Source organism: Numenius arquata, chromosome 15 (assembly GCF_964106895.1).
Source record: "Numenius arquata chromosome 15, bNumArq3.hap1.1, whole genome shotgun sequence".
Taxonomy (NCBI): Eukaryota; Metazoa; Chordata; class Aves; order Charadriiformes; family Scolopacidae; genus Numenius; species Numenius arquata.
Window position 1 is genome coordinate 4,084,243 of NC_133590.1, and position 25,007 is coordinate 4,109,249.

At 45.3% G+C, this 25,007-nt stretch overlaps 1 protein-coding gene across 2 annotated transcripts in view; it reads right to left on the reverse strand.

The window, feature by feature from the left end:
- Positions 1-25,007, reverse strand: part of SH3PXD2A (SH3 and PX domains 2A) — a 272,406-nt gene that overhangs the window by 123,554 nt on the left and 123,845 nt on the right. For both annotated transcript variants that reach the window (XM_074159062.1, XM_074159061.1), the window contains exon 5: positions 21,166-21,257. In XM_074159062.1, the coding sequence (XP_074015163.1) occupies positions 21,166-21,257 (92 nt within the window). The remainder of the gene's footprint in view (positions 1-21,165; positions 21,258-25,007) is intronic.

Consider the following 25,007-nt stretch of genomic DNA (forward strand, 5'->3'; position numbering starts at 1 on the left):
AGCAAAATCCAGTCCTTTATATTAGAGTTGCAGAAAGGGGAGATTTGTTGCAAGAATCCTGGACTGGATCCAAGAAATTGCATCTCTTTGCTTCTTACTTCCACCCCTGTGACCTCAGATCAAGTGGCATTTACAAACCAACAGAACCGGGCTGAAGCCACCAACCCTGGAAAGCACAACCAAGAAACTCATCTCCAAACACCGGGAACGGCCGCCCCAGCTCTAATGATCCCCTCGGAGGCTCTTCTGCATCTCAGCTAAGCACAGTAATACTGCGTTACATTTATTCAGACCATATGTAATACGCAGAAGAGCCCATAAAAGCTTAAACAGCACAATAAACATTTGGAAAAGCAGAGTGACCAGATTTACAGGGTTTGGATACCTGCCAGCATGACCCACCAGAATCAGATCCTTAAGTTTTCTGTGTAAGCCCCAGAAATACACACAACACACACAGAAATGTGCTGTTATCCTTGGAAAAAAGATAAACAGCTCCTAAAGCCCAACCCCAGCGCTGGAATATGATGGCCTTCCACTGTGTCTGATTGGACTTAGTTTGAATGAAGGTCATAAAGAAGGTCTTGGCAAGGAGAAATAAATGTAGTATGACAAAATTTCACCCCAGAGCACAGAGTAAAACTGAGAAAGAGGGAAAGATGAAAAGATTTAGTCACTTAACTTCCATTAAAGGGGAGATGAGCCCTGATGCAGAGAGCGGGCTGTGCTTTGCCAAATTCCAAGATACTTTTGTGCTAATTTTCCTCCACAGGGATGATGTGATATCTCCTGGGCCACCTACCAGGCTGAAGGAGGGGGAATGATGGGTCAATAGAAGGGAAGAGGTGTGAAATGATGACGGATCCCAGGGGGTGCAAAACATTTTGTCCCAAGAATCTGCAAAGCCCTAGATTTTTCACTTGTACGAAGCACTTTGGGATAGTGGGAGAGCGAGGCACCGGTGGGATCTAAATGTTCCTCTGCTTCCCAAGGTGAAGAACAGTTAAAAGAGTTCCAGTTTCCTGGTTTCTTGGGAATATTGTGCCTTTTTTTTTTCCTCCTCTACATTTAATAACATTTATGGCTACACACAGTATTTTGCATACCTACAGCCCCTTCCAGTTCACAAAGATAGTGAATAAGCAGGATTTAGTAGAGCTGTGAGCATCTAGTACTCAAGACAGAAGCCAGGAGTCCTGGCTCTGTGTTTTGGGCTCTAAACCACATCCAGGGCAGGACCCCATCTCCAAACTTAAAGCAAAAGGAAAGAGATAAAAGAACAGCACAAGATACTGCTTTTGAGAAACCTGCCTCATTTGTTATGATAAAGGAGAGCATTACGGATTAGCTGGCAATACATGGAAGGAGTTGCCCACCTCCCACGCATAATTTCCCAGAAAATGTTTTTACAAGTTTAAGACGAGCTGCTACATAAAGTTATACAAAAGAAAGACTAAAGCGTGACGAGAGATTTACTTACATGAGGCTCGGGACGTGAAGATGCCCTTGCTGTTAAAGACGGGGCTCAGAAGCACTGCTCTGCTTTGCTTATTAAACCACAGAAAAAGGCTGTTTGTGTTTATCTGCTGCTTCGGGAGGTGGGTTGTGCACTGAGAACAAAAGCTACATGCAAAGGCGCATTCTCTCACCCACTGGCACGGGCACGCTCAGGGACAGCTTTGCACAGGACAAGGTCTATCTTCAGCACCAGTGGCCACAGAGGAGGACAGAGCATGGGGGCCTCCGGTCAGATTGCTGCAGGGTATGAATCGCTGGAAAAGACCACACATTCGGTGATCGCAAAATCTAGTGAGGAGGCACGGAGAAGTAAAGGGTCCTGCGGGAGGAAAAGATGCGTTGATGCAAGGGCCGGGATGGCGTGAGTAACAGAGCACGCACCAATGGAAAGTCTTAGTAGCTCCTGAGGGGGAGGTCAGGCAGTTAAAGGTCTATCCGAGGCAGATGTGTCCATGTTAGCTCACAAGCCAACAGACACAAGAGCTAGGGATGGGAAACACAGCACGGGACAGGCAGGGAGAGAACAAAGCCAGCGGGAAGGGCAATGCGCTTTTGACACATCCCTCTTCCACCCGCTTGGAAAGGTGACTTGGATGAGGAAAGCTCTGCTCAACCTCCAAACTACACTGCTGCCTGACTGCTCGAATGGCCCTGGCCAAACCTCCCTGCACAGACAGCCCCGTGGGGCTGGGGGCATCTCCAACACAAGCTACCATCAGCAGAAACTACAGTAAGGGACAAGGGGGACAAGTGGCGGAGGAGGCAGTCAAAGAGGAGAGCAGAGGACATCAAGAGACGCCCAGCGCTGACTCTGGACAAGGACTTGCAGATGGAATAATCTGGCCAAGTGTCACAGGGAGCCAAGCCTGCAGCCCCAAAGGGACTGATGTGCCGGGAGCTGAAACAGAGTGTAGGCTCCTGAGCAACCTACTCTTCTACAGCAGACTGTGCGCCCCGTACTTACAGAGATTTGGTTGAGGAAGAAGAGGGTGACCCATGAAACCATCGGCCCTCCTCCCTTCCTCCATGCTTGCACTGATCCTTTCCAGAACTGCCATGGGACAGAGCCTGTGCACAAAAGCTTCATCCGCATCACAGCTACAGCCAGCCCTGCTCTCCCAGCATGTGATGAAGAGTGGACTGGTCTTTGTGTCTCTTCTGCACAGGTACCTGCTCTTCATCTCAGGAGAGTGAGTTTAGATGAGTTAATTCACCACAGGTTGGGGTAGGAAGACAACAGGGCGAGGTTGATCTTGGGCTACAGACCTGCCTCTACATGCTTATGAGCAAGGGATGAGCGAGTGTTTCTTTGGAGGAATGGGGGGCCAGTGGCTGAAGTAGAGACTTTAAAGACATCCTGAATCCTCGTCCCACTGTAACCTAGGGAAAACTACTTCAATGTTCCTTTACCCCATTTTCCTCAAATATATTTTTTCCCCAAAATTGATACAGAAATTGACCCACTCCTGCAGATCCGGGGAGTTGCGTATCATCAAGTCAACCAGTTGGTGCGCCAGCAGTGTTCGCAAAGGCAAATAACAGAAAGTATGCTGAGAGTCTCAACATGAAGCTAAAATTCAGACCTTCTGGCTCCTGTTCCAGCCTTTGTGACCTTTCAAAACCATTTTCATACTTTTGCTTCCCTAGTCCTAAAATAAAACCTGTATTTCACAGTCAGGCCAAGAGGTGGGTTCATGTTTGGGCTCTACTCAAGGTCTATGGTGAGGTAGCTCTATAGAAGGGCAATGCTGTACTATTGGCATTACTACTACTCTATGATTCACACGATGCTTTCTTTTCAGTATTATTCTTAGGAAAAAACCCTGGGAAGATTTTGGTTTCACTAAAAAAAGAAAAAAGATAGATTATAGGCAGCTAGGGACAAAAATAATCCTATTCCCATATGGTTTGTGCTATTTAAAGGGACATAATACCTATTTTTGAAAAGACCAGTTTCAGAATACAAACAACTGACATCTGTCAGCACAAAGAAATTTGGGAAAATGGGCATAATATCATTTTCCAAAAGCTTTAGGTGTGCCTGAGATGACCCAGACTATGGGAGCAGGGGGTGCAAGCATGCCCTGTGCAACAGAGCCCAGCCATCTTTCCAGCAGAACACGAGCAGGGAGTAGTTTTTTTAACCAATTTTTAGAGGAGGATCTTGGTTTCAAGCCAGAGGTTGAAGGGCGAACACAGCAGCACAGCGCAGGGAGAGTATTTTGTCCCACGGTCCCACATTTCTGTTCACTCTCCTGGCTGTGGTGAGGTGGGAAAAAACGCGATGCCACGTATTCAGCATGAATTGCAAATCCATACAATGGGCAGAGTTCTCCTCTGCTGAAGTATCTGGTGGTTGGACAGAAGCCACTGAGCTAACATCTGTGTCTTGCAATGAACAACAGTTGGAGGCACCAAGGAACTAGCAGACGGTGGGAATATGCCCCAGACAGCACTGGATAAAGCAGGAAAGTCTTATTCCTCCTGCATTCCCACTGCATCCTCCATGGCCATTTGCTAGGGAAAGCCATGTGCCAAGATCCAGAGGTGCAAGGATGGGCGGAGGTGAGTGCTGGAGCTGAAGGATGTGAGTAGACAGAGCAGGGAATGCAGGAGGAGCAGAGAGATGCAGCTGGGATTTCACAACACAGAAACCAGGGCAGGATCACTTTTGGTTTTGGCCCATCCTGACCGTCATGCAAGGGCTGTGAAGCATTAACCTTGTCCTGGACTACAACCTGGAGGTAATTTAGACATGTTTGCAACATGGAAAATCCAAACCCACAGATTCTAGAGCTAGTTTGGGTGCATTTACATCTATGTGTTTCACTCTGGGACCATCTCAAACTCCAGCAAAAACACTAGGTGAAGAACCAGCCAAGAGAAGGACCACATTCAGTTTGTGCCGGTGCTCCCCATACAGTTACTGTCACTGGGAAATCAGTGAGAGATATCTCAGACACAGCATCTTCAGAGGAAGATTCTCAGCACATCATCCACTGCTGTCTCATTTATTTTGAAGACTTAAAACCAAAAGATTTGGGGCAACTGCAGATAGGACAAGGCTGGACACAGAAGAGCAAACGTGCTTTGTTTGTCTATAATACTAATAGGCGCATTATGTAATTTCCTTGGCTTACTGATGCAGCAACTCTGGTTACAAGACGGGATGGGATTTCCTTGAGGTCATTCCCCCAAACTGTGTGAGTTGTTATTTTCCTGGCTCACCCACAAACAGAGCAGTTTGCTCTTCTGAAACAGTAATGTCCGCCCGTTGAAAGGTTTTGCCAATCAAAACATTGTGGCCTTACCCCATTTTAATAATCTAAGGCATCAATCTCCCCCTTAGTATTTGTTTGATGTGTTCTGCACCCTGCTGAAATATCCCTTCCAGACCTCCCTGAGCTCAGGCTCTGATTGAAGAGAGATGCCATGCGTCAGGCCTGCAGCTTTCTCTCTGAAACATTTAGCAGGGGATGGTGGTAAAATGTATTTATTTTCATGTATTGAGGAAAGACCATATATTCCAGCCTCTTTTTTTTTCCATCACTCAGAGATGGGCCCGAGGCCAAAACGGTGCTGCTAAGCTTGTTTTCTATTTAAAAACTTCATTTTTATTAATAACCCTTTACAGCCTACACACCAGCACTGCGGGAGTTGCATTTCCGTGTTATGTCATCGTGAACCGTTATGTATTTAATTCCTGTACCCACAAACCCATATGGACATCATTAAACATGCACCGTACAGTATTAAAACTGTGTTCCATAAAGTGTGATTTAGGAAAAAAAAAAAAAAAAAGACCTATGAAGTGCGGATTTTTTTTTTTCTAAGGTCATGGGAAAATGAAGAAGTAGGGGAGAGAGAAAAGGTTCAGCGGTGCTGCGGGTTAGCTCATAGCTCTCCATGCCTGTAGACCGAAAACCCAGCCTGACTTATCCACCATGGAAGATTAATTACCCGATAACTTCAGGCCAGAGATGATGAATTTCTGTTTGGCAGGCCATGGAGACAACTTTTACAAAAATTACAGGTTATGAACCACCACAAGACCTTGATGATTTTATTTCTGCCAAATTAGGTTTCTATCCCTTCTCCTAAAAGAAGTTGCCTTTAGCGGGGCAAAAGAGCAGGTTGCCCCATATTGCTGAGAGTTAGTTATCAGGGTCACTAATAAAAGTGAGGGTAGATCCTTGCTCTGGGTGTGATGCATGTGTGGAATTGGGTTTGCTCCCACTGTCTGTTACAGCCACAGACTGGCTTGTCCTGGCTGTAATCTTTGGTAGCAGAAAATCCAGCAACAAAGCAGCTTCTACAAGACAGCAAGAGCACACTTATCCTCAGCCCCAAGATCTCGCCCATGTCCAGGACACTCCTATCATCCCTCTCTTATCTCTTATGTGAGATTGGGGATGAAAAAACACAGTAAAGAGAAAAAGTGATAGAAGAAATGCATCAGACAGCAAATTAACCCAATGTACCAGTGGGAAAAGTAGAAATGAGTGTAGAAATGCTGGGGGAAACAGGGCAGAAAACATTAAGAGGGAAGCAAACAATATCCAGGGGATGTAAGGAGAATGGAAAAACCCAGGGACAGTTAAAAATGGCACAAGAAAAGATATGTCAATATGAAGCAGAGAAGCTGATGCAGTCAGGCATGGTATAAGAAAGCAAAAAGAAAGCACAAGGTGAGAACAAAGCACAATTTTAAAATTTCCAGTAAAATAAAAGATTTATGTATGTATCTAAAATAAGAGATATTGCCAATATTGTCAATATGATTGAGAGATGCCAATATTGCCAACTGCCTACAACTCACACTAGACAGTTTACGATGACCTAGTCCTTTACACTGGAGAGAAATCTGCCAAATCCTGTTTGAGGATGAATTCCCCCTGATCACAGAGCAAGTACTAGTCGCAGCAAACAAACCACAGTGAAAATGGTACCCGACAGGATTTTACAGCAAATACAGCTGTAAAATACAGCAATACAGAAAGGTCTTCTGCACCACCTTGCGCTTACTGCTTTGTCTCTGAGCAGCTGCATTCCCTTATGGAGACTGTGCTTGTGCTCCCTCGATTTTACAGCTACACAGTTAAAAGGTCCCCTCAAAGATACAGATAAAGATATACAGCCAATTGGTTTCAAGTCCCTTTTTTTGTTTTATGAAATATAAGTAAAAATAAATGCATAAAAAGAGCACTTAGGGCACACACACACAAATTATCTGTCATATTAAACCTCTAAATGTTCAGGCCAGTTGAACCTCTCTGCTGGTTTTGCTGTGTGACATCTGTGTTTAGGAGTCTCTGAGAATAGATGTCACCTACCCTCATCCCTTGAAAGCCGGTGACTTAATTCAAGGTAAATTTGTTGCATTGGCCCCAAAGCCTGTGTGTGTGTTCTCCATCCATATCCATCTCCAGGCAAGAGAGAAGTGTTAACAAGATTTGCAGAGGGGGTTACTGATGAATGAACCTCCCTTATATCCCAGCCCTCTCCAGAATTTTTCATTCCCATCAAACATACACACACATGAATACACACACAAATAACTTTGGGTGCGTGTGTGCTCCTGTTGAATCCCATCCAGTTATTCACTGTGTAGAAAACTACCCACATGCATAAATGTTTGGAGGAGGAGAACCACTCTCGGGATGAGGCTGACAGCAAGTTTAATGTTATCTAGCTGCATTACTCCGGAGGTGAAATGTTTTTGACACGTGTCTCTGTAGGGCTGTGTCCTACTTCATTCAAAATTCAGAATTTGCTTTGATGTTTCGAAAATAAGGTCTTAAAAGAAGACACAGACGTGATTAGCAAAACTTCTTCAGGAAACCTGCAAAGGACTGTTAGAGCCCCAAGCTCCTAAATGCTCTATTTTGGGTCAGTGCTCTCTTAAACTCATAATCACATCTTCTACTTATACAGCTCCCTGGCATGTGATTGTATCTGAACTGAACATATCTGAAATGGAGATAAGATTGAAGATTTTCTGCGCACATAGTAGAATAGACAAAAACATGGCAGAAAGCAACATTTGTTTGTTTAAGCCAAAAATTTTCGGCTCACTGATATTAATTCAATCTTCTCTCACTGACATCATTCACCCTGCCAGGGATCAGGACTTATTGGGCAGTAAACCAGCTGTAAACCAGGGCTCAGTAGTTTATATGCCTGTCAACAAAAAAATTAAATATAAAACACTTGTCATAAATCCACACGGCCAAAATTTTCTGATTTATGAGGATGCTGAATGATTGAGGCAAGAGTGTATTTTTAAAAAAGCCTTAAGAGAAAGGAGACAAAAAAGGAAGAAAAAAAAGGTAGTAATTACATAATGGAGACCAGCCTTCCATAAGAAGAGGAGGAAAGGGACTCCTCTTATGATGCCTATTTCATCTCTTGCCTAAAAATCCACAAGCACCTAACTTTCAAAGCATTGCGTTTTTCACAGGCTGGAAGCACCACAAAGCATCCTTCATCAGCCTGGCCTTTTGGCAGGTCTCCTTCTCCAAATGCAAATGCTACATCTGGAAAAGGCAGGAATCCTCTCTCCTGCCTGAAAGCCTCCTTTTATCTCCGTCCTCTGCAGAACTCCCACTTCTTGCAACCACTCGCTCCAACATACTACTTTATTGAAGGGATTCAGGGCTTTCTCCTCATCTGCGGAACGTCTGCCTCGTCTTAAAGTCCCCGCTCACCTTGGGAGCCCGCTCGCTAGCTGGTGCGGGGCACCCTGCCACCCCCTCAGCCAAGCATCTGTAAAACAACCCCCTCCCGAACGCACAGATGAGCATGAAAACGATAACAATGAAGATTAACAGAAGCTTATTTGTCAGGCCTGGCAAGAAGAGCATCTCATTAGCTGGTATGGCCTGTGCAAGTCAGCCACCGGGGGTTCCTCCTCCCCCCAGGGGATGACACTGATGCATCATGAACATTAATAACATTGTTAGTGCGTGTCCAACAGAGCCCTGCTTTGTGCATTGAGACGGCCCAGCAAACAATGAGATACTTTTCTACTGACCTCTTGCTGGAAGAGTTTAAAGCTGTTTGCAGGGATGTGAACGACTCTTGCAGCTTTCCCCAGTGGCCCCTGGCCCTTAGCTTCACTACAAAGGTAAATGTGGAGGCGAAGGAACTAATACAGACCCAGCAAGATGCCTCAGCACCCAGGTTACTGGCTACAGGGACTGTGGAGGTTATGTGCAAGCTGAAGAACATTATTATTGGGATCACAGGAAGGAAAGCGCTGATTTTTGTTACCTACATGCTTCCCCAAATTTGGGAGCTGTATTGCTAAAATGTCCCATCCCATAGAAAGAAACGCAGAACACTGGCAACACGTACTGGTACCCCTATAAAGTAAAAGCTACCCCAGTTAACCAGCCTACACACCTTGCCTGCGGTTGCCCATATTGTCAGGGGGCTGATGACAGCCTTGCATCCCACCTTCCCATCCGGGGTAGAAATTCACTGCACCATCCCTGGTGTCACAGTGCTGTGGCTGGGCTTTTTCACAATGGAACCCTCCCTGCTCCTCTTTCATTTAGGAAATATTCATTTCACCCTAAATGAGTGTTGCACCCGGGCTTGGTCTTTAATGTGTTCATGAGAGCCCTTTCTTTGCTTGCCAGATGCTGGCGGGGGACAAAGGGATCAGCCACTGACTGATGCTCTCCCAGGGCTGCCCGCTGGAAGAGCAAGGCATTAAGTCAGCAGGACCAGACCCAGCCCAGCAGTGAATGGCACATCAAGTCCCAGCCACGCAGCTTCCAGAGACCTCAACGCCATTCACTGCAGAAGAGGTTGCCTGAAAAGCCATCTGCTGGATGTCTCTGTGCACGTCTTTTCACCCTACACCCATCCTGCTGCTCAGTGGGGCTGATGAAAACTGTCCAAATTCTGGGGTTTGGGACCACATTTCAACAGGAACCGAGAAATTCATTTTTGGTAAAAACGTTTTCATGAAAAGAAAGCTCCTCCTTACCCAGATTTAGAAGATAATCAACACCTTTAGAAAATACTGCATTCTGATGGAAATAAGAAGATTAATTTAATTTTAACATCCTCAAGAACTCTACAGCTCCCCTAGCAAGAGAGGCCAATGTTGGTGAGGATCTAACCATTAGAAAAAGGACTGGGATCAGCAACCTATCCAACAGGGAGCACCAAAGACGGCAACATTGCTGCTTCACTAGTGAACCAGGACAGCTTCAAGTCTCTGATGAACACTGTCTCTGGTGTGAGTCAGTCATACTTCATTCCCAGCACGCTTGGATGGGAAAGGGAAAGGTTTATCTCTTAGATATGGTGCCCCTGCCGTCCTAACCCCACAGTTGTTGCAATGGGTCTCTTCCCAAAAAGCAAAATAGACATTTTTTGGCCCCAAACATTCAACATTTTCTTCTTCTTTTATATTTTCAAGCCCTAGGTATCTCAGGTTACTAGTGATTTTTTGCGGTGGTTCCCAAACGAGCCTGAACTGCTCTGATTTTTCAAACCCACAAGACCGTAATTGAAAGCAAATGTAATCAGACATATACAATGTTCTGAGGTTCACCACAGTGCACTGCAGTCAGCATTACTGGAGTGGCTATTAAAACTCCTTGGAGCTGGGAAGCAAATACAGCTTGCAAGAATCCAGCAAATAACCAGCATTTATTAGATTAGACTAAAGTATTGCAAAGCCACAGTCAATCCTCTATTCAGAATAGATCTGAGGTCTGTTTAAACGAACATCTTTCCTGAGCTTAGGCCAATTGTTTTAAGAGCTGTGAATGGAAACAAGGAAAGAATTCTACTTTTAACACAACAAATTCTGCAATCCTTACATCAGCGTAAACCTCAAATTGCTCGCTACTGTCAGCCGGGCTGTTCCAATCAAACTCTGGCATAACTGGAAAAAGAAAGTGACCCAAAGACAAAGGGCATCTTTGAACCCAGACACACAGCTCTAGCTAGAGATAAGCAGTAGCAAATCCCTTCCATAAACCTCCCAAACAAAATGCAAGCATTAAAAAGGGCAGGGGGAGGGTCTTAATTGAATTCCCACTGGCGCTTGAGTCTGCACTTAAAAGCAGGTTTAGGGTTATCTGCGAAATTTCAATTAAATCAAAAGCTTTGATAACATGATAAGTCACTCCAGACTTTGGAGTCAAAACATGTTGTTATTTGATCCTCTGCTTGTGTTTCTGGGAACAGCACGGATGAAAGACGGTCAGCTGCAGACCAGTCAAGAAGATGGAAAGGGTGGAAATGGATCTCCCCATAAATCATCGTGTCTCCTACAGCCAGAGCCACTTGAGGTCTGGTATTTTTTACACACCCGAACTCCTAAAGAAGGCACCTTGTTACCTTAAGAGGCAGAAGAACAGAGCAAAAGACATCATCTCGGACACGTGCAGCACTCCAGGAGACACTTCCCTACCACCACAAACGTTTTTTTATTCCAGGCTTGCTACAAGCAAGATTTTAAACAGCAACAGCACTGGGAGCTGAATGCAATACTCTGTGGACACAAACCACCAAGCCCTGTGTGTGTAATGAAATGGGTTTCCAGCACAAACCCTTTGGTGGGATGGGGCGAACAGGTGAAGCCAGGTGCACCAAACAGTAGTTGTTTAATGTGCTGTTATGATACAGCCAAGCCAGAAAGGAAGCCCAGCTCTCCTCCTAACTCAAAGCAGGAGGCGCTGGCTCTCCAGAGAGACCTGACTTGCTTTACCTGTTGTTCAGCGCTCTTTGATTGCTAACGCTGCCTCCTCGCTCTTCAGTGGCAACTGCTGGATGCTAAGGGCAGTACCAGAGACTCTGGGTTCAAAGTCCTGTTTACCGAGGAACATCACCTCTACTTCCCGGTGCTTAGAGAGAAATGCTCCACCTTAAATAAATGTGAGACGTCAACTCCACCGGGCTTGTAGTCAACAGCATTAGAACACATTTTAAGCAATGCCTTCCCTTGTAACATATAGTACAGCCTGATAAAACCCCATCAAATGTAATGGGGTGTCCTACATCACCCCCAACCAGTTCAGAATAGCATATTGGGTTGCACTAGGCACATGTACATGAGAAAAATGCTCCTTTTATAACCAGCAAGGCTACTGGTCCTCAACAGCATTAAAAATAAAGGGACTCGCCAGATAAGCAGCGTCAAAATTACACAGCGATCAACAATAGGAAGCGCAAGGCACTGAAAAGTCCCATCTGACCCCAGGCGCCACCGGGGGCTAATTTATCACCCTGGCAGCAAACACCCCATTGAGCATGTCTGTCCCTAGTGCCCTCCTCTTCAGAGTGGAAAAAGATCTTCATTAAACAATAGTGCGACCACATTAAATATAGACATGGCAATGACAAGCTGGATTCTTCTCCACGATATAATTATATTTGTAACATAAGCTGCCTATTCTTGTTTTTCAGAGACGTGACACGCAGAGGACAAGACAGGCTATATTCAATTCTGTCTTGTTAGTGAAAAGAGAACTCCACCCCATCTCCTCCTGCCTGGCAGGTCATGAGTCAACAGTGACAGATACCTCAGTGCGTGCAATTAACCTGCTAGCAGGGGCTCACCAGAACAAGACATCCAGATAAGAAGAGGAAGTCCCCATCCCTCTTCCTCTCCTCGGTGCCAGGCTTATCCACAAAGCACAGCAGGACCAGACGCTTCTCTTCTGCGTGGACCTAAAGATCTCTTCAGCATTTATCAGCCTGAGCGTTTCAGTCCTATGGGCTGCCCCTAATCTGGGGCATCCACCAAGCATCACCAGTCTTTAATCAGGGACTTTCAGAAGAACCCGTGGCACTGAACCAAACATTTCTAGAAGTGAGGGTTCAAGGGTAACGGTCGCCCCAAATCAGTCACATCAAGCTTGATAATCTCGCAATCGTTATTTTGGTTCTGTTCCAATCCTTCCTCATTTGCCTGGGTTTCTCCCATTGCCAGATGAATAAATTTATTCTTTTGGCTCCTTAACTGGTTTTGCATATAGAAGCACCAGCAGAACAGGCTTTCCTGACAGGTTTTGGAAGTAATGTTTCTTCCAACGTTGACTGATTATTTTAAAAACAAATTATTTTTGTAACTGGTCATTTCTAGAATCATACTATGGAAGGAACAGGGTTTCTGTACCAGAATCAAATCCTCTCAGCAAACCTCTGAAACCATATATCTGCAATCACTGCAGGTACAGCCATGTGAGAGGCCTTTCCAACATCACAAAATAAATCAATGAGACAAAAAGGAGCAGATTTCCCAATCCTCTGCATTAACCACAGAACTACTCTTCTCCGGAAGGAAAGAATTTCATGGGTTAAGTTAAACATTAAGCAAACTATTACTTTCTAATCTACAAAATAGGCACTGGCAAATTATCAGCAGTGATTGTTCCTTTAGGATATGAACAAAAATTACAGGAAAAAGGCCCTAGAGCCAACAGGCCTAGCATTTAGTTCTTCTAAAGGCAACATCTCTGCATTTCAACTCTTCTATTTGTGCTCATTGAATTTGTGCTCATAAGCTGTAAATTTTAATTAGCCCTGACACTACTGTGATGTTTGGTCCCAGCAAGGCAGCGTCCAGTGCCACCGCTGAAGCAGCAGCGTGCCAGCAAGGCTGTGATCTTGGTCACATTCTGATGAATTCTGGATCAGACTGGTTATTCTTAACCCATCCTGCGCCCGTGACAGCACACTGTTTTTAAACCCTGCCACATGCTCATAACCAGTCCAGGCAAAAGCTATTTCTGTACACTTGGCTGCCAGTGCTGTCAGCGCATTAAACTATCTTTGTTCCTCTCAGCCCCGTGTCCTTTCACAGTCAGACCTCCAAAGCACAAGCAAGCCCAGATGTGATATTCAAGGCAAGGAGTAAAAGCTCTTTCTGTATGATAACAGCAGCAATTTATGCTGTTCCAACTGCCAGTCTTCTGCATCTTTTTTTTTTTTTTGTGGTTGCTGAACCTATTTCATTTCATGTGCTTTCTGTTTTCCCCCAGGTTTATTGTTTGATATTTATCTACATATAATACAAACATTTTTCATTTTCTGGATAAGTAGCAAAAAGATTCAAATCTCCTCTCAGGAAGGCTGCCTTACTTGCTGTTATCACTAACGCTGCAGCCAGTAGCAGATTTCAATATCCCCCATTTGATATTCCAGCCCAAATCGTTTATATGTTGCAAACAATAGGGAAAGTCTCACGTGAAACTAAAGAGGAGGACGAGTAATCCATCTGTTACTTCATTTTTTCCCATTCCTAGAGTCTCCTCCATCCCTGTATTGGCTTAGTTTATTTAAGATAACAGTCTCCAAGCGAGACCTTCCCAAAGATCATGATAGTACACACTGATGAAAGGCAGTGTACACTGTCAGGGTAGCCAGAGCCACATCTGACAGCGGCTGGGTCCCAGAGGCTGAGCTCCCGCTCCCCAGGTCAGAGGGGGCACAACTGGGAATCGGCCACACTTCACTCCTCAATTTCTGGGGCACAAGGCTGCCTGACCTCTCGGCCACAGATCTATCACAGTCCCACACTACAGGCAGGATACTAGAAAGCACTTCTGCAATTCAGAAGCCAAGAAACCATTTTCACAACAAATTTAGGTGCTGAGGCCAAATGTTTTTACATAAATACAGTCCTAGACCAGGCACCCTTGAAAAACTAAACACAGGTGCTCTACTTAACTCAGATGCTCAAAGAGCTTTGGTACCTAATTCCCACTGACACCAATGACAGCTGGATGACTAATTAGGAGCTGCCAAGCAAGGCTTTTGGCAAACTCCGTCCTAACAGGTTATTGCATCCTTAGCTGCCTAAATGTCAGTGAAGGTGATTAAATCATTCTTTGAAAATATTAACTTTTTCTTCCTTTCAGAACAGTGGGTCTTAACTGCCTTATCCTGCCACCATCTTCCCCCGGAGCTTTTCCTGCTGTGTTTTACAATTTACTTCCCAGCTGATAAATCACATAAAAATAAAACTTCTTTTTCTGATTTTGCATTTCTTAAGGAAGTTAATTTCCATTCTGCATCTGTCAAGTGGAATGAATTTCCCTAATAAAATGCATGCATTGAGCAGTCACAATACCATTGCCAATTGTCGTAAAATGGTGCTGACCACATTCCTAAATGATGTGAAAATTATCTGTATTGTAAGGCCTGTAATAAAGATCAACCACAAAAAAAGAACGACAGCTTTTCTCATAGCACATCTGCTCAGAGACTCAACTGTCAAATGGGTTGGGATGAAATATGAGAGAAATTATTTGTGGAATATCAAACAAATCAGAATAAATATAGATATTTTACATATGAAAAATTTTCTTCCTCTACCAATAGGTATTGTTATTACAGGGCAGATTATAGTACGTTTGGGAAATAGAAATAGTCGTATGTAAACACAGTCACGCTTATGGATAGAAAAAAGCATATCAGGGAACTGTGCTTTAGAATCATAGAATCATAGAATCATAGAATCATAGAATGGCTAGAGTTGGAAAGGACCTTAAAGATCATCTAGTTCCAACCCCCCTGCCATGGGCAGGGACACCTCTCACTAGAGCAGGTTGCTTAAAGCCCCATCCAGCCTGGCCTTGAACACTTCCAGGGATGGGGCATCCACAACTTCCCTGGGCAACCTGTTCCAGTGCCTCACCACCCTCACTGTAAAGAATTTCTTCCTTATATCTAATCTAAATCTCTTCTCTTCCAATTTAAAACCATTGCCCCTTGTCCTGTCACCACTCTTCCTGACAAAGAGTCCCTCTTCAGCTCTTCTGTAGGCTCCCTTCAGGTATTGATAGGCTGTTATAAGGTCTCCCCGGAGCCTTCTCTTCTCCAGGCTGAACAACCCCAGCTCTCTCAGTCTGTCTTCATAGGAGAGGTGCTCCATCCCTCTGATCATCCTCGTGGCCCTCCGCTGGACCCGTTCCAACAGGTCCATGTCCTTTCTGTGTTGAGGACTCCAAAGCTGGACACAGTACTCCAGGAGGGGTCTCACGAGCGCAGAGTAGAGGGGCAGAATCACCTCGCGAGACCTGCTGGCCACACTTCTCCTGATGCAGCCCAGGACACGGTTGGCTCTCTGGGCTGCCAGTGCACACTGCCTGCTCATGTTGAGCTTCTCATCCATAAGCACTCCCAAGTCCTTCTCCTCGGGGCTGCTCTCCAGCCATTCTCCACCCAACCTGTATTTGTGCCTGGGGTTGCCACGTCCCAGGTGCAGGACCCTGCACTTGGCTTGGTTGAACTTCATGCAATTTGCACGAGCCCACCTCTCCAGCCTGTCTAGGTCCCTCTGGATGGCATCCCTTCCCTCCAGCGTGTCAACTGCGCCACCGAGCTTGGTGTCATCAGCAAACTTGCTGAGGGTGCACTCTATCCCACTGTCCATGTCACCGACAAAGATGTTAAACAGTACTGGTCCCAGTACCGACCCCTGCGGAACACCACTCGTTACTGGCCGCCACCTGGACATTGAGCCATTGATTGTAACCCTTTGGATGCGGCCATCCAGCCAGTTCCCTATCCACCGAGTGGTCCATCCATCGAATCCATGAGTTTCCAATTTTGAGACCAGGATGTCGTGCGGGACAGTGTCAAATGCTTTGCATAAGTCCAGGTAAATGACGTCAGTCGCTCTGCCCTTGTCTACCAAGTCTGTGGCAGTATTGTAAAAGGCCACCAAATTTGTCAGGCACGATTTGCCCTTGGTGAAGCCATGTTGGCTGTTTCCAATCACTTCTTTATTCTCCATGTGCCTTAGCAAGGATTTCAGGAGGATCTGCTCCATGATCTTGCCAGGCACAGAGGTGAGACTGACCGGCCTGTAGTTTCCCGGGTCTTCTTTGTTTCCTTTTTTGAATATTGGAGTTATGTTCCAATAGCACTGGTACTCATAACACACACACTTTAGCACTGGTAGACTCATAAACTAACGCATGCCTTCTTAACACGGTCACTGCACTACCCTGGCAACTTCTTTCCAGATTCCTTATCAGAAAATTGTAATATGTGAAGAATAAAGGGAGAATCCAGCTTCCATTTTACAGTGACTGCCTGGTATGTGAGTATCCGAGTGTTATACCAGTATTTACGTGATAGAGATATGATCAATAAATCTCATGGCTACAGACAACAATAAAGCATTTCTGTTCTTCAGTAAAGGCCTCTTCAGCATTAAGTCCACTTTCTGCATCAAATATCATAATATAACGTCATATATGTAATAAGTTCCCAAGTGTTCCTGGATTTGCATATTGTTTGAAAGTCACGTTATGATTCCTGCAGGAAAAATATTCTCAGACGCTGAACACTGATTTAAATTCAGCTGTTAATATTATTAGTGGTGGTTTAAACAGAAGTCTCGTTTGAGCCTACATGCATTTCTGCAGGGGGAGTATTGGAGAACTGAATCCTTGGTGCTTGGTCTGCTTTTTAGACTGGATCCAGACCCAGAAAGGAAAAGCAAACTCTCACATGAGTGGTCTGGCTGGGATATTTTGAACCTAACTGCAAAAAAGCCCTAAAAGCAGTGGACCATATGCAATGTCTAATTGATTAATCCTACTCTTTGGGTATTTCTGTTATTTCTAGTAAAAAAGAATCATTAAAAAAATGGTTTCTGAGATTTTGTTTGTTGACTATGAGCCCTGGCCTGACCTCAGCCTTGAATTTAAATCCCCAGTAGAAGTCTGAAATTAATCCACCTCTGGCTTAGTTATCAGTAATTATAATTACTAACAGAAGTATCCAGTAAATGAATAGCTTTCAGTGACATGGTGTTTTAACTTAAAATAATGGAAAAATAAAAATGCACTTCCTTCTTACCTTATAGTATCTTTTCCCATTGCAGTGCAGGATCTAGTCCTTACATAGGCACGGTAAAAGACACAAGCCCAGCCATTTGCCTATATACAAATGTGTTTGCTCAAACACTAAAATTCCACATACTACAAACATAAGGAGTTGGAAACTGCTCCTGTTGTACCAGAGTTTAGGGTTTGAAGCCTGCTTTCTCTGCAGCTGATCGGTGGAGTGGAGTGAGGGCAGCAGAAGAGGCTGTGCTGGGAACCCCGGCACTGGAGCTCCAAACCCTGCCTTGCACATCAGTGCTCCCAACGCGTGCCGGTTCCCTTGCAAAGATGTGCTTTCACCATGTGAAATGGTCCAAGAGAGCCCCCAGACTATTCCATGGAGGGCTTTAGTGTCCTCCTATGGTGTCTCCCAAGCAGCATGAAGGAAACCTGCTGTTGGGAGCTATCTGACCTGGAGCTAGCCCCACCGGCAGGAGCAGACTCGGAGGAGACCGTCAGCCAGTTCAAAACGCTGTGATTTCTTGTGACATCTCTCCAGCTATCTGCCTGTAAGCTGCTGTACATGGAAGAGGTTTAATGGGGCTGAATGGAATACCTTCTGCCTATTGTCACAGGACTCAAAAGCCTGGACCATCACCAAAACAGGAAACAAAAAAACTAAGCTGCGAATCCAACCGAACAAATTGGCTGGATTATAAGAGTGTTGGGAAAGCCCAGGTTTTATTATAGCTGGATTGTGTGCTGCTCAGCACTGTGGGCAATCGGAGCACAGCAGCAGTAGGAAATGACCCTGTAGGGAGCAGCCTGCAAGCCAAACTCGGCATAACCCGGAGAGGACAGTATGCAGAAGCAGGGAGGAGGCAAGGGTAGGGCAGATGAAGAGTTATAAGGAAGAAGCCGGGAACACATTTGTAAAAGTGCCTAAGAGACTACGGGGGAATGTTGGTTTCTTTTAGGACAATAGGAACAGAAGAGAAGGGTATAGCTGCGCAGCTGAATTACCGCAGTAATACATAAATTACTGCATGTGCATCATTGCGAGTTACGGCTCAGCAATTAAGGGCATGGATACCTCTCTGCACATTCCAGCTGTGAGATAAACCATGCTTTTTTGTGACTCTTGCCTCGAAGTTTAAGCTTCCGTGTTTTTCTGGCTGGGAGCACGTGCTCAGTCACTGCTCTGCTGACACGCAATAACTCAATGGCGTCTCTGGCTTCAGCAACCCAAAATGCCCATGGGATTAAGGCTACACTCCTGAAAATCATTTAATTAAACTCTAGGTCAGGCTTTGTCTTATGAAGCTGAGCTGCTGCAGAAAAACAGAGCAGGGGTCACAAAATGAAAGACCATCCCATTGTGCACAGAAGGAAGACATGAAGGTGGCACAAGACACATCCCTTGGCGGCCGAGTCCCTCACTTGGCAATATTTGCTCTGCTTTAACCCAGACCGTTGAATGCCATGTCCACGCTGATATATCAATATACAAACCACCTCTGCACTGAGAGCTCAAAGAAGCAGCTGAAGAAGATAAAATAATTAGGGTAGTCTAGATGTTGCCCTAGGCTACACCCTTACCACCCCCAGTGAGACGAACGATGGATCATGAGGTCCGGGAAAGACTGAATTCATAGGGCACCACTGGCTCACTGTTTCGGGGGGGAGCTTGGCAGAGTAGCAAAACAAGGAAATAAATCGGGGTTTTCTCTGGCTGATCGTGCTCCTTCCTGCAGTGACTGCTGAGGTTGAGAATCGCCCTGGAGGTGTCCTTCCACCAGACCCTACACAGTGGGCCAGTGAGCCCCACATCTCCTCCCTTCCCCCTCAGTTCACAGAAGAAAAACACTAAGATGTTTCCGTTGGCTTTAACATCATCTTTTTGTAGAGACTAATCTTCAGTTTCAACAATACATCTTTTGTGAAGCACTCCCAGCAGAAACCTTAGACACCTTCCCTAAGATCTGTTTGCTTACAGAAGACGAGGTAGGATTTGTTTAAACCCAGCTAGATTAATGTCTTGCAGACATTAGTGAAGTGAGATTTAATCAGGTTATTGCTCTACATTTTCCAGGGAAATAAATCACACTTATTACTAGGTTGGAATAAGATGCAAGGCTTGGGCTGAGAAAATTTAGTCTTTTTTGTTTTTCCAGGGGAGAGGGAATGGATAACTTGAAAATTGCTGCAAGGCTGTTGAACAGGGAGCTCAGCAAAACTCAGCAACTTGTAGGAGGGAGAAGAGAAAGGAAGCCATAATGATTAATGCCATCCCAGGAGTGGGCCTTGGTCCCCATTCTCTGTCTTGTAGAGGTCCAATCCTGACTCTATTTTACACAGGCCTGATGCTGTAGGGTCTGTACCAGCACAGAAAGCAGACAGGAGCGTTAAACAGCTTTTCAAGTAGACTTCCAAGGTCCATTTGAGATCCTCCAGGTAAACCCTCTCATAACCCTGGGGACCTCACTCCTCTGCTGGGTGTCTGTTTCTGCGCGGCACATGGGGATGTCTCCTTTCATCAGAGGGGTGCTGTGGGTTCAAGCCACCTTTGCAAACCTTCTTACAGATCCTAAGTGGAAACTGTGATGGTCAACAGGTCTCAGAGTATAGGCAGATCCTGCTGCAATGGTTTCTAAGTTTGCAATATGTGTTTAACAATGAACACGCCACTGTATTTATTCACCCCAGACCGTATTCTAAAACAAGTCTGGCTAGGAAAAAAAGAAAAAAAAAAACAAAAAAACCCACGCTAGCTCTTTTTCCAGACCTTTGATTTAAAACCTGCTCTTTTTCTCGTTCAAAAATCAAAAAGACTACTCTCAGCTGCACTAGCAGTGTTTTCTTTAGTACATATGCTAATACATCCCCTTGTATAAAGCCATGCATGTGCAAGAGACAAAGTTTGAGAAATCAAACTGCACAGGTCCTCTCCTTTACAGACTGCTGAAGCCGATACAAATCTTTCTGCTAACTACAGGTTAGCATGCGCCAAAGTGCCCAAAAGCTTCACCCGACGGGCTGTGCAATCACTGGAGAAAGCAAATTACAGTAACACAGCCTGCAATCAAGTTTCAAATCGTGCAACAAAGCAGCACAGAACATAATGGGACTAAGTCAAAATGTTATTGCAGCGCACAATAAAATATATCCTGTTTGGTATGAAGGAGAAAAGGAAACATCAGGTGAGGCAGCACAGTTACTTGTAAATACCCTCCTGCCAACGCTCTCCCTGGACAAATTAGTCCTCTGAACCCTGACTGCATCAGCATGAATCAGCCCGTCCGCTCCAAGGTAAAGGCTACGATTCTGTTTCGTGTTCAATGGGAACTCTTTCCCAGCCTTTTCTTGGCTTCCTGCTCAGAAAGAATAGACTCTCCAGAGACAATTTTGGATCTGGACCACAGTCTTGCTCCCTTCAGATAACTAAGTATCTCTGGGCAGGAGTACATTTAAAGAAGCAGCTGGTAATTATGAGCCAAGTGCTTACTGGCAGGATTTCCCCCTGCTGCTGAGCCAATGCTTTTGGGAACTAAATGACTCTTTGGTGATAATTATCAGGTAAAACCCACAAGCCAGGGGAGGTTCCCTCATTAGAACCATCAGCAAGGAACAATGCAAAGGTGGGTGGAGGATGGTGGAAAATTGTGTCTGAGGGTTGCTTGACTCCCTTGTCCTCCCCACACCAGAGGTGGTTATACATAATTGCCGGGCATTTTCTAGGTAGTGCTTGAAAGCTACAAAATCTGTTCCCACACCTACAGCAGTAATAAAACCAAATTATCTTTTCCTTCCAGCTAATCAAAAAGAACTGAGCAGCACTTACTCTTTTGGAGGGTTAAGGTCTTCCGGGCGAGCCTCGAAGAACCTGAAGACTTCATCGCACTGTGAAATGTGAGGAGGAAGCCGAACCAGTGCCTGCGAAAGAAAACAGGGAGGGAGAAGCACTTAGAAAAGTCAACTTTAAAACATGGCCTCAAACACCTAGACTACCAAGCAAGAGGAGGCAAAACAGTCCTGGCAGGGGGAAAGAAACACAAAAGGAAAGCATCACACCCAGCTACTTACCTGAAAAGAAACGAAAGAGCATGTCTTGACTACAAATGTCAAGTAGGATCCAATGAATTTAGACAAACAATGGTACCTAGAGTCAGTCAATGTAATTTTTTTGCCATGTGTACATGAGCAGAATTTGGTCCACAAGTGCAGAGCCGTAACACTGAGTAGATAAGTGTTCTGTGGCAGGGACAGTGTCCATGATGTGTTTGCACAGCACCTCAAACAATGTGGTTAGGGCTTATGGGCTCTATGTCAATGCGCACAAATTCGAGCAGTGAAAACCTACAGACTCAACACCTGCTAATACAACAGATTAATGTGCTTCATTAGGCTTTCCATTAAGCACTATCAACAGAAAAAGCAGAGCTTGCTAAAAAGAAAACCCCAAAACCAAACAACAATTTGCTCCTAAATTGACAGGAAAAGAAATTTGATTAACTGCCTGGGGGAAAAAAAAAAAAAAAAAAGGCAGAGAGGCTATTTCTGCATGAAGAAGGCTTCACTGCAGTGCATCTTGGCTAACAACGTCCATACACTCCACAAGGCACAGGTACACAGTGCTTGTCACGACTAGCAATAGTTAAGTATGATTTGGGAAGCAACCACATGATGTTGAAGTGTACTGGGAAGCTAGACTTCAAGCCAATGAGACAAGCATGGAAGGCAGAAACGTGCTATGAATTCGCTGTTCATATTCTAGAGCTTGATGATGCCCAAAGAGGCCAAAGAGCCGTCCCCAGCCCACAGGGATGGGACAGCAGCTCTAAGTGACATGATTCTGAGATTGCCTCCAGAAATGACCAGCAGGAGAGAAAAAGAGGCTGGAGTTCACCTCCTCCTGTGCTAAGTTACTTTGAAAATAGGCCACAGGATAAATATAGACCAAGCTTCTTAGAGGTGCTGTAAACCTGTTTGACAAAATGAGATTGTCTGGTTCTTCTGCTAGTTGAAAGCAGGACAAACAATCTTGAAAGATGGATGAAAAACTGCACCAGAACTAAATGAAGGTGCATTAGGGTGAACTGGTTATAATAACCCATGAGACATCTGATTGATCTTGGTCAGACACACCAGAAGGCCCAGCCAAAGCATGAAGGCAGGACAGGGCAGTTGGTTATCCTCACGGCTGTTTTTAACCGAGCTTTAGAAGTGGCCAGATTTCTTTCCATGACCACTCCTGCTTGTGGAGGTGAAGAAAAACAGCTGAAAAATGAAAAAAATCCTCATCTGAAACTGCAGGTCTCCAGTACTACAAGATGGGGTCTTGTTTGAGGTGGCCTGAAATTCAAAGCTGAGTGCTTCCAGACCTACGGCTCTCCTTTCCCTGGTGGAGGGATGTTACAAAAACACAAGGAAAATCCGTTTGATATCAGCAGGCCTGTGAAGAACAAGGCACTGGCCTTTGGTCATGTGCAACTACTCTATAGAGCAGAAAAAGATACCTTGCAATAAGGAAGCAGCATCAAACAGCGAAGCCTGGCAATAGCCTGGCAGGTCCAAGTGCGGGGGTGTGTGTAGAGAGCACTGCTGGCTGCTGCACTAACGCAGGATGGTACTTAACAAGTGCAAAACTCAAGTGCTTTATTTTGCATGGAGGATGCCCTGGTCCCCACCACTATCCACTCAGCCTTCCCATCCTGTCTGAGAGAGTAACAAAGGTGTGAGCTCTCTGCCTTTATTCCTAGTGTGCATAAACACATGCATCCAGCTGGCAAAACCAAGACTAACACTGGGAAGTCAGGAACTGCCAGGGAAGAGAAACAATTATGGCATGTTGAAGGAGAAAGATAAATGTCCCGCCAGCACAGGCTAACAAGGACACAGACAACATTAAATCATGTTTTATTCAGCTGCATCTGAAAGGAGACAAACTTATGCAGAGGAGCAATGCTGCCTAACCAACAGTGGATGGGGCTGAGATTTAGCGATGGCTCTATGACTAACACCCTTCTCAGTTTGGGCAGGTTACTTAACCTCTTTCCATCTAATTCAGCAGGGGTATATCTTCAGTTACCCATTTACAATGCTGGGCAACAACACTCAGCTAATCTGCAGAGAGGTTATGAGACTCAGATATTTAATATCTACAGTGTGTTTTGAAATCTCAAAGGGCTTGCTCTTATGCAGTCAATGGGGCAAGAGCAAGAACTGCAAATGATACGTATCATTACTAGAGAAACACAAATATCCAAGTTATATTTATCACAGGGGGTCCTGGACATCAGACACCTTCTCAAAGAGTCACCACTTCCCTACAGGTCGCAGGTGTTCACCCTTCCCCAAAACCAGGCTACAGATGTCAACACTGATCTGGAGCACAGAGCAGGTTTTTAGTGATGGAGGAGCACAAATCCTACCAACCTGCTGTGGAGATTCATGTTCCTAAATGTGTAGAAGCTTTAGGAAATCTGGCTGCTCTGAGTCAGTGGTCCCCTGCCTGGAAATTTCCAGGAGCACTGTGGTCCTGTTGGGCCGGAGGGGGGTAATTTAAGAGCAACCTCCGTGACTTCAGGCTTTCGCAGGCAGTGGATAAAAATCAGCCGAAGTCATTTCCACACCCAGTCATCCACCTTCCCACCCTACAGACATGGCAGCCCAGGGGCAGGGCAGGCTCTCCTGCTTCTGAATCACCTCCCAGAGTACTGCAACTTTCAGCCCAGTGCATGGAGGTGGAATGAAATCCACCCAGCAGGAACTTGCCATTGCCTGTTTTTCGGGGAGCTCAGGTCTAAGTCTGCAGCCAGTCAATTTTTACTTGTTTTTGTTAAGGATCAAAACCTTAAGAAGGGGTAAGAAATGCTAAGAAAGGGTAAGAAAGCGCAAACAAGGGTGTAAAACCAGGCAGAGTTGATTTTGGACAGGGGCAGGGAGCCACAACACTTTTTTGAGAAACAAACATCTCTTCAGCAAACACACAACGTCCACCCAGGAGCAAGCCAAGTTCAACGTGATTCCAGCAAGCGAACAAAAAGTGCATTGAGGAGATGAGGGATGCCGCTGTCACTCTGCAAGGGCAAAATGCAAGTTTCTGGCATTTCCAGCAAGATAGTTTCAGGGCACAGCTGCAGCAACCTGAAGGAAGACTGCAGGGTCAAGGAAACAAGGGTAAAGAAAAAGAGGAAAACAGATGGTGAAAGGATGGAAAGGACAGGGAAGTGACACTCTTCCTGGGATGTGAAACCACAGGTAAATGCACACAGCTACAAACAGCAGCATGCACAAACAGCAAAGAATTTGCACAGGAGAGGTGAGAGATAAAAAGCGCCAGCGAGCAGAATTCAGCCTTGCACAACCGCCTAGTATTATCAGTAATAGCATGTTTCCTTGCTCGGCATGCAAAGGCGGACGTGCACTGCTCAGACCTCACACGCTCCTCAGGAGATATGCTTTTAAGTGTTATTTCAGCCTGTAACGACGTCTGTCTCTCTGTATTATAGGTTTCAGACAGTCTTGCAGAGCGGATGATTCGAAAGGCTATTAGAAAAGCTGTAACGTCAGGCAGGGCTTGAGCAAGGAGCCCTCGGCACTGGGGATGGCCGGCTACCGACACAGCATCAGCCTATCCACGGGCAGGCTGCTGCACACACGGCATTCGAGGCAAACAGAGCA